The sequence below is a fragment of the Euprymna scolopes genome, unplaced genomic scaffold (genome assembly GCF_053919585.1).
Source record: "Euprymna scolopes isolate OS-2025 unplaced genomic scaffold, ASM5391958v1 sca5, whole genome shotgun sequence".
NCBI classification, from domain to species: domain Eukaryota; kingdom Metazoa; phylum Mollusca; class Cephalopoda; order Sepiida; family Sepiolidae; genus Euprymna; species Euprymna scolopes.
Window position 1 is genome coordinate 172,148 of NW_027633546.1, and position 11,053 is coordinate 183,200.

An 11,053-nucleotide genomic window follows, 5' to 3' on the forward strand; every position below is an offset into this window, starting at 1 on the left:
TTATCCAGACTTTGATAAATTCATTGTGATATAATCATGTGTATATTAACGTTTGTGAAACCCCGAGAATGATACCATAAAAAAACAGCTGGTGTCAGACAAAGTGGCTCCAGGAAAATAAAATAAAACTCGCCCAGACGTTTGAATTTTTCTGTGAACTCCCTGGGAAGCGGCCTGTAATCATTTGGCAACTAGGTGCGAAAAAATACACGACCGTTTTAAACTGTTTGATATGGGGATGGACAAGTGACCTCTAAAACATTTGCTTAAAACAATAAAAAATGAAATGAAAGTTGAAATCGATTCCCCTACAAAAATACAAAACAAAATCAATTGCTTTTTTTCGCCATTCCTTGTCATATTTGCAAATGCCGAGTAAGGGAGCGGACAAAAACCTAACCGGACAAAATCCAACACTATTATATTCTACTTTTGATTTAATTAGCAATAATGTTTGATATTATTTTTATTGACAAAATATTTCTTTAAATTTAAACAATTTTTCAATACCTTGCAAATAAACTGCATTCTTCTAAAGGTTATCTAGCGAATTTTATTTTGTTTATTTTACACAGATAAAATATATTTAGATCTTTTAATGTTATCATGATCTATAGAGGTTAGTTTTACTAATAGTTTAAAAGGAATAAATATTTATCAACGGTATCAGCAATGAAAAATTATAAAGTATCGGTTTTGGAATCGGAACAAACAGGCACAAATTTTTCCGATTCCGATACCGATACCCCGAAAACTACCGATTTTTCCGATCCCCAATTCCGATTAATCGGTACAACACTAATATATATATATATATATATATATATATATATATATATATATATATATATATATATGATTAGTTTTTTTTTGAAAAAGAATTCCAGCAGAGTGCTCAATTAAAAGGAAAATCCAAAATGTAAGAGCGTATTTATATTTTGTGTACAGAAAGTTGTTAGTTGAAACAGATCATTGGTACCGTCGGTTTCAAGCCCGATAATAAGGCCCGTTTAAGGTATCCTTATCAAGCTCTCTTCATTTGGATGAAATATTAAGATATTGACTTTTTTACTGTTTGTAACACACAAAAATAATAAAGCAGTTAACAATTTCAAAGAATTTCTACAACAAAATAAATTAAAAAAAAAATCAATGACACAAAATCAAATAAAATTAAACTAAAGTTTTATTTTATTTAAACTCATTTATTCACGGAACCATCTTGTTTAAAATTAAAATTCCATCAAGCTTTGCATTTGTTGAAAACCGACTCCACTGGTTTTCCTTCCTTGCTTACAGTACGCGTGTGGATTGGCATTTTGAACGCCCTGCAACAAAGGGAAAATATCTACAATTATAAATCTGAAACAATGTTTTCATTACAAACGTGTAACTATACGAGATGTTTTCAATAAGTTTCTAGACTTTTTTCGTATGTGAACTTTTATTGATAGTGCATGCATTAAACTCTAGTCCCCTTCGAAGTAATCTCCCCCGGTTGCAACGAAGTTATTGTACCGTTCTAATAACGTCTGCACGGCTCAATGGAAGTCCTCTTGGGTGAGTATGTCAATCACCCTCCTCACAGCCACTTTCATCTCCTCAATTGTCTCATAATGACAGCCTTTAAAGTTTCCTTGAGCTTAGGGAATAACCAAAAGCCACACGGTTCAAGGTCTGGACTATAGGGAGGGTGAGAATCTGAATTGATCAACTCGGCCATCTTCCTGCTGTCATGGCAACGTCTTTCTTTCTTTCTGAACATCCTTCTGAGAAATTTCGCGCAAATCTTCCGCATCTTGAGTTTCCCGCAAATAATTGTGTGTACAGTTCCCACACTGATATCAAACTGTGCACTTATTGTCTCTACACGACGATCCTTATCCATGAAATTCTTTATTTGGTCAATCAACTCTAATCTTCTTTACTCTTCCATCTCCTCTCATCATCCATCGCAGACTCCCTGTCCTCTTTGACTCTCTTATGCCACTCAAAAACTGATGCTCGATTCATAAAAGATGGTCCAAAAGCAGTCTGAAGCATTCTGTACGTTTCTGTGGCATTTTTTTTTTACCAAGTTTAAATAAGAAATTTATTACATAACGTTCTTCGAAAGTGTCTTCATTTCCCACCTATCCTCACCTGAGCTGCCTTCTGTTGTATTGATCCATCCCGCTACTACCGTTTTTTTTTACACCTATCTCCACCCGGGCTTCCTATATAGATAAATAAACGACAAAAGTCTATATTCCAAAGTTCATGAGGGTGACCATCTTATAATTTATTTCTTTTTATTCAGAAGCTGTAACTACCGTATAAATCGAAATTCAAAATGGCGTAATGGAAACATAATATAAGGTATTGGTAGCTTCTCTTACAATTTTCGGATTTTAATCATGTAAAAACTTTATTTCCTTTTGATAGGTTGATTGTTGCTATTTTTCTGATGAGTTAAGGGCAAAATAGATTCATTGATTAATATAATAAGCTGATTGATTTTGCGCTATGAAACATACTTTCAAGTATTGTAAATGTCAACTGAATTAAAGGAATACATTATAAGATTCTCAACATCATGAACTTTGGAATATAGACTTTGGTTATTCATTCAATATATATATATATATATATATATATATATATATATATATATATATGAATATATAAATATAAATATAAATAAATAAAACTGTACCCTGCCACGCGTTGCTCTGGCTAAATTTGGTGTAATGGAAAATTCTAATAAAAAGAGAAAATGCATGTTTCTTATATTCTTAGTACAGCAATCCACTCTAAAAAAAAAGAAAAATATGAAAAAAATGGTACTCTTGCAGAATTGGATCCTGATCCTCAGGATTGCCGTCAATCATGGCTTGGGCTCGACCAACAATCAGTGGATAAAGCTAACGTTGAAACGCTAATTTTTTTTTTCTGTATACAAAAATGTGAGTTAGTAATTAATATTTGAGTGATGGGGGGGGGGTTACTATACACAGATTCGAAAAAGTTGTCCAAAAACAAATGAAAGCAAAGGTAAGGTAAGTTACATTTCTACCTAACTGGATAGTTGTTTAGTGTTTTTATGTAAGGTAAAATGTTTAATCGGCTGGAAAAACAGAAATGGTTGCAAACTGTTGAATACGTTAAGTTTGGGAAATGAAGTTGAAAACTAAAAACTATACAATACAGTGTCAAAAACCCACCGAATACGTTACCATGACATAGGCTGACATAATCGGTGGGTTTGTGACAGTATTTTTTATAGTTTTTTAGTTTTAACTCACTTTCTCAAACTTACCATAATTAACAGTGTCCGCCACCATTTGTATCTTTCAAATACAACGATAAACAGTTTTTCGAGCTGACTAAACGTTACATTAAATGAAAAGGGTTTGTATTAACAGATACAAAGAAGTTGTCAAAAAATGAATATATAACAAATAAATGTTATCAAAGGCAAGAAAAGTAAATGTTCTACCTAACTGGATAAGATTGTAGTGTTTTTATGTAATGTATAATGTTTAATCAGTTCAAAAACATGCAGTGTTTATCGGTATATTTGAAAAATACAAATGGCGGCAGACTGTATCGAACATGTTAAGTTTGGGGAAATTTTGGGAAAATGAGTTTAAACTAAAAAACTATACAAAATACTGTTAGGAACTCACTCAGTATATGTTACTGTGATGTAGGCTGACATATAATCAGTGGTTTTAAATTTTGATCGATACAGGTAACAACTTTTAAGTCCCTTTTAGTGATTACCTGGTTTGAGGATATTATACAACTAAATTGCAAATCTGCCCCAAAAATCCGGTATTTACTTTAAGGCCCGTCTCATGTTCGATTGATTACATGCTCCTGGTTAGGACCCATAGCTGGAGGAAGCTTCACATGCCTCCGAACAGTATCTTAGTCCAAAATACACTGTAGCTTACATTGCTTTGTAGAGAACCTACACTTAATTTTATTTAAATAGGCTGTCATTATGAGAAAATTGAGATGAGAAAAGAGTCCGTGACGAGGGCCATTGACACGCTTTCACAAAAGGATTTCAATTGGGCATCCCAGGAGTTGTTTGAACGGCACAGCAAGTGCATTGCAGTCGTAGAAGTTTACTTCGAAGGAAACTCGGGATTCTTGTGTGTATTGTCGATCAACTACTTTATTTAATCACCTAAATTAATATACGAAAATATAATTTTATGCGTAAATGTTCAGTATTTACTTCAACGGTGCTCAATACATATGTAGAGCTAGGTAGTAAGTTATAAAAATTAAACTACACAGACTATTTCGCGTTTCATTCTCGTACGCCTGACGCAATCTCACGAGAATGAAATGCAGAATATTCTGTGTAGTTTAATTGCCATATATGTTTTTATAACTTACCATATGTATATATATGTATATATATATATATATATATATATACACACATATGTGTGTATATATATATATATATATATATATATATATATATATATAAACTATTAAATCAACTTGTACATGGGCAAAGATAGTATCCATAATTATACCACACGACTACTTACTGCTTGTCCACTATGAAGTTTATTTCATCATCGGATGAAATTGCGGCGTCTATTTTGCTGGGAATACCACGGAAGTATTGATTTACTGGGTATTTATCCCTCTGATCGACGTCCTCATCTTTCGGATAGAATATGTAAAAATGGCCCTCCTGCAAAAATGCAAACAACAATATTTGTAAAATTATTAAACCGCCTACATCTCTACATTTCAATCTTGTTTAGCATTGTCGAGTATATATTGCTTACGTGTCGATATATTTCATCGTCTATAACAATTATAACAAACAGGGACAAATAACAGTCTCTTAGGGTTCACATCGGTCAATAAAGAAACATACCAGGACTGGTCCTGCCTTGATAGAGTTCACAGTAGACTTCGTAACCTCGTAGGAGATGTCCTTTTCTCTTCCTTGCAACCTCTATCTCACAGAAGAGATGTTGCGAGTTTGTCTCTGTTGTATCGTTATTGTCATGGAAAGTGTTCCACTGAGCTTCAATCTATGGTCCCCCCTCGCCAAACTTTCACAAGAAACACTCGTCTAGCTGTAAACACTATCAATAATTCCCCCCACTCTTTATCTGTGCCTAAACCTAAACGTAGATTCCATGAACAAAGCTTCTTTCTTAGAACTGCACGCCTGTGGAATTGTCTTCCGTTTTCCTGCTTTCCGGCTGACTACAATATGGTTGTCTTCAAGTCTAACGTAAATAAGTTCTTGATGAGCCGTTCCATATAAGTTATCAAATTTACCAAATTGTCATTACTAATGATTAGTATATTGTCCAATTTCTACTGTACACTCTTTAACCCTTATCCTTGAGTGGCCTCTTGGCCTTGATAATGTGGTGATGCCTGTGTAAAAAATACCTTATCCATCTGGGTTCATGTTCATTTGACGGATCCTCGGAAAATAAAGTTTTGTTGCTATTTTCAGCAGCTTTATTTTTGATGTTTCCCTCATTGGAAAGCTGTAACACTGCTCATTAGATTTTTACTATCGATGTTTTCCTCTACTCGGAGCCATTATGGTCTGAGGACCGTAATGGCTCCTTCTGCCTACCAACTAGGTCTGCTCTCTCTGACTCCCAATTCTTGACAAACTCATACGTGTATTTTTAAGTAATCTGATGACATCATTTTGTTTATGTTCGAACAAGTTAACATTTTTCTTTGTGCTAGTTATGAAACAGACAATTTTTGTGCAAGGGCTGGTTTTTAATAAAGACGCTGAAACCAGGCGTCGTGTTTTAAATAAACTTGAAAACGAGCCGAATGAAAAACTACAAAGCTTAGCCGAAGACTGTGAACGGCTTATTGAGTTGAAGCAGGACAGTCGTGACATAGAGGAAAACGGAGTATCGCACATTAAAATGATCCATCAGACGAAAAAATTAACTTAAAAAAATAACCAGAGGAAAAAAACAGGGAAAAGATCCACCTGGACAGTGTTGGAGGTTTGAAGATAAACATTGGTAAAATGAGTGTCCCTACAAATTTAAACAGTGTGACATATGCTACCAGAAATGACATGAGGCATCACATTGTAGGAAAAAATCTCTTAGAAAAAAGACATCCATTAAACTCACAAAATTGAATCTGAAGAACGAAATATCCAGAAATATGTTAAAATGTTTAAAAAGAAAGTAAGACTACAGCTTGATGGTAGGTCTGACATTTCCATTATTAATGTACGTACATGGAAGAAGCTTGGGAGACCTGATATGATTAGATCACATAAAACGGCGAGAAGCGTCAGTGGTGAAATATCATTTTCAAAGGAGAATTATTGACGAATATTTCTTTTCAGAATAAGATTAATGTACATACATGAAAGAAGTTTTTAACATAATAATTTTCCCTTTTAGCAATGGTTTCAACCATTTGTTTGATTAAAAATTCGATAATATGCGTAAACGCTTACTTTCTTAAGTGGTTTTGATCAGGACTGTATATATATATATATATATATATATATATATATATATATATATATATATGTATGTATATATATATGTATATATATATATATATATACTTTCTTAATCGATGTTTTCTCTTGACAATATATCGGTTGAAAGACGTCTCGAGGTTTATTTTAGTTTTTTTTATAATCACTATTTATAAATATATAAATTTACTCTTAAATCGTTTTTATTAACGCTTTCCCCTTTATTAATTATTTATTTCCCAGCTCGGTATGTCTCCGGATATCTTGTTCAAAGCTATTATTAATATATATATCTGTGTGTGTGTGTGTGTGTGTGTGTGTGTGTGCGTGCGTGCTTTTGTGTGTAACATTGTACAAACCTTGTAAAGAAAAATGCGTTCACCGCCATCATAATACTGAATTGCACATTCGGGGCTGTGGCTCTTTTCGTTCGAGGTAGCTTTTGGAGAAGTTTCAGACAAAGTGAATTGCCCTGCGGAATTTACCGTATACGCCCATACTTTTTCATCTGAATAATAATTATAAGAAGAATAATAATAAGAAGAACAAAAACAAGAAGAAGAAGAAGAAGAAAAGCAAATAAGTAAAACAACTGAAATATTAAGCAAAACCCTTTGAATGCGCAGACTATTACACATGGACAACATATGAACGTATGATCAATAAAACTTTTCTCTCATGCATGGAGAATTGTTATCATATTTGGGCTTGTGCATCTACTACTAGTCTCTCGCTCATGGACAGAATTCAAAAGAGAGTCGCCAACCTTATAGGTCCCGAACTGTTAGCTGGCTTCAGCTTTTGTCCCATCGACGAAATCTTGCATCCCTCTGCCTGTTTCACAAGTATTTTAATGGTGGATGCTCCGACGAATTACAAATTCTTGTAGCACCTCGTCGTAAATATCACCTAACAGACCCGGCAACAGCAAAATCCCACCCCTACACAGTAGAGATCCCCAGATGCCAGAAAATATTCTACTCTAATAGTTTCTTCTCCAAAAATGCAAGACTTTGGAATTTCCGTCCGGGTCCCTGTTTCCCTGACTGTACTATGCTGAAGTTCAATTGTAATGTAAACAGAGATCTTGCTGCTCAACTCCCTACATAGCATCCTTGCAATTTACGCCCCAGATAGTAGACCCCTACATCAAAGTGGCATTTGTTTTGTGTGAAAATGAAAAAAAAAGTATCAATAAATGTTTAGCTATATTTTCGTACCTCCATTTATAATTCAAACTCATTTCAATACGTACAAGCAATAAATATCAGACCACATTTTGATATACTATGTACTTTTTGATTTTAATTATAAACGTTACAAAACTTTCAGTGCGAACCGTATTTCGTATTTTATAAGATTCACACCTGGAAGATGTGATACTAATTAGAAATACATTTACCTTTAAATAAATAAGCTTTGCTGGTTTTCTTTGAATATACAGCGGCTTGTACCAAATCCGGACCACCGGGGAAAAGAGTTTGGACAGGCGTCTTTTTTCCATTTTGTCCGTCAATAACTTCTCCTTGGTCAACAAACACAAAATCTACTTCTTTTACTGAAAACAGAAAAATAATTAAAATCTTTTAAAATTAAGTACTTATGCAGAATAGATACCGTGCTGAAATAATAACGTTATTATTTAGAACCTCAATCTTAACATGGAGAGAGAAGGGTGTTTTGTAAGTATTCTGTACTTTAACCTTACAATTTCATAAAAAAAGATACAGTAAAACGTGGATTTTACTTGAAAATACTATTTTAAAAAATAGAACGATACTTTCTCTGCACTAACTCATAGGGGATTCTATTTGGGATCAGATTTGCAGGAATACTTTATAGGGAGTTGGGCACATTACACTTGAACTTTTGCATGTCAGTACAGTCACGGAAGTATGGGCCCGGGAGGTAATTCTAAAGTCTAGGAGTTTGAGGAAAGAAGCTGTTTGAGTAGAAAGCTTTGAAGCATCTCGAATTATTTACGTCATCAACAGTGAAAAGATGGTATTTTACTACTTCTCGGGCCATTAATGTCGTGGGAGCTCTACTATGTTGAGTTCGTCCGAGCCTTTTTTATTTTTTATTGAAGCACTTGTAAAACAGGCACGGGAATGCCACATTTCGGCGATGGGACAGTGATTGGAGTTAGGCCGACAGTGTGGAACCTATTAGATTGACGACTCTTTTCTGAACTTTATCTAAGAGCGACAGGCTACTGGTAGATGCACCAGCACAGATGTGACAACAATACTCCATGCATATGCGAATAGTTGCTTTGTAAAGATACAGGGTACTTTCAGGTGTGAGTAATCTCTTAGCACGGTAGAGAGAGTCCATGTGTAAATTCATATTGTTTGTGAATGTTAAGCCTAACAGCTTGAAGGAAGCACTTTAATTCTTTTGACGAGTGTAACTTTTCAGTAAACATATATATACTTAGTGCGAACTCAATTAACCCAAATTACCATGCGGGAGCGCAGGAATACTTGGTTTAGAACCTATCCTATTGGAGCGGCTGTTTTATTATATTAGTATAGTCGTAGTGGGCAATGAAAGGGGCCCTGCACATATCTCCGATGAGCATTCCCAAGGCCACAATCATGTGGATGAAGAGTTGGCAGATGGTCTACATTTTGCCTGTTTGGTACTTATGTACATCCAATTTATCCAGCACTACTCGCCCTCAAACTGAAACCATTAACTAAAATGACAGCTTAAACAAAAACTACAATCAAACGAGGCACAAATCCAAATAAAACTAAATCGCCTTTTTCCTTGATGTTCGCAGTCAGAAATATCCGTGGATTTATAACTAATTTAGATAATGTAGAAAATTATTTCTTAGCAAAGTCCCCGGATATCTTAGTTCTAAAAAAAATTAACTTACACTCGCCCGTCTAACCACTCTAAGATGCTTGATTATCTCCCACTCTGCCGTAAGGAATCAGGCAGAATTGCACGGACTTGGAGTCTATATTCGAAACACACTCTCCTTGATGAGAGAATCCAAACTAAAATCAAACAACCTGGCCTCAATGTGCCTTAGACTAAACTTGTAACAATAGCTACTTATATTTTCTTTACCCTTTATCTCGACCCAGGACTGTACCCTAAACAATTAAGTCTCCGACAGCATAGATGCAACACTTTTTTTTAGACATTGGTGCCCAAGTACCTGCATTTGGTGAGTTTAATATCATAGTAATTGGATTAGTTTCTCACACATAGCTTTTCCATATCCCATTCTAAGACAGTCACGTTCCCGACTCGTCTCCCAGATCGACAGGATCAGTAAGTCTCACTTATAGATTTATTTCTGACGACAGTTGCCGGGAATTATGTAACAAATGCTCATAGTCCACTCGAGAATTCCGTTCACATTGTGAGAATCACGCTAAACTTTCGAATCGGAGCTTAAGAGTTATACAAAAAATATGTAACACTTACTTCTCATGGCCGCATCGATGGTTTTGTATGACTGCTGGCAAAAACCAACTTCATCCCCACCTTTAGCATCATCGTCCGGAAGTACCTTATCATCTGTAACTCCACCATTATCTGGTAATGCATCATCTTTACCCCCATCAGCATCGGGGTTTACTGCATCATCATCATCTGTAACCCCACCATTATCTGGTAATGCATCATCTTTACCCCCATCATCATCAGGGTTAACTGCATCATCATCATCTGTAACTCCACCATTATCTGGTAATGCATCATCTTTACCCCCATCATCATCAGGGTTAACTGCATCATCATCATCTGTAACTCCACCATTATCTGGTAATGCATCATCTTTACCCCCATCATCATCAGGTTTAACTGCATCATCATCATATGTAACTCCACCATTATCTGGTAATGCATCATCATAATGTGTAACGGCATCATCATCTTTAGTTTCATCATCATTTTGAAATGCCCAATCCTCTGTAACTCCATAATCACCATCATCATATTCATATCCATAATCATCTGCAAGAAAATAAAACCCTTTAAAATAAAAATCACGATCGACAAAACAAAACATATAAAAACAAGGAAATCAAGCCACACTACAAAACCCCATTCTCATGAGTGAATTTCAAAATATTATATGGAAATAAACGCGGTCTATTCTTCAATATGTTATAGATAGATATATTATCAGTAAAATCGATATTCGCTTCTAACTAGCATATGATTTTTCACTAGTGGGATCTGTGGAAGTTCCACAGAGGACACTTTCATATGTAATATATTGATGTTAGCATTCTGTAGATGTTCAGTGTTAATGGAGACTCTCTGATATTATTTTAGCTTTTTTGTTAAAACTGTAATCTGAGCTAGCACGAAGGTCCGGCAAGTACGCTTAAATATGATATTTTAAATATTGCAGTTTTTCTATCTATTATTATAGAGTTAATGTTCTATCGATTTTCATATTTTATAAAATTTCGATTTCAAAAATAAAAAATACATATATTCATAGCATTTGGGTGCATTAGCTTGAATCGAAACCGAAATAAAAACTTATGATATATATATATATATATATATATATATATA

At 34.6% G+C, this 11,053-nt stretch overlaps 1 protein-coding gene across 1 annotated transcript; it reads right to left on the reverse strand.

The window, feature by feature from the left end:
• Positions 1-1,210: 1,210 nt before the first annotated feature.
• On the reverse strand, positions 1,211-10,550 carry LOC145274883 (uncharacterized). Its single transcript, XM_080127496.1, has 5 exons — positions 9,950-10,550; positions 7,905-8,060; positions 6,862-7,010; positions 4,554-4,702; positions 1,211-1,328 (listed from the first exon to the last, which is right to left on the reverse strand). Exons 1-5 carry the CDS (start codon positions 10,533-10,535, stop codon positions 1,244-1,246), a joined length of 1,125 nt encoding a protein of 374 aa, XP_079983622.1. The 5' UTR covers positions 10,536-10,550; the 3' UTR covers positions 1,211-1,243.
• Positions 10,551-11,053: the final 503 nt, after the last annotated feature.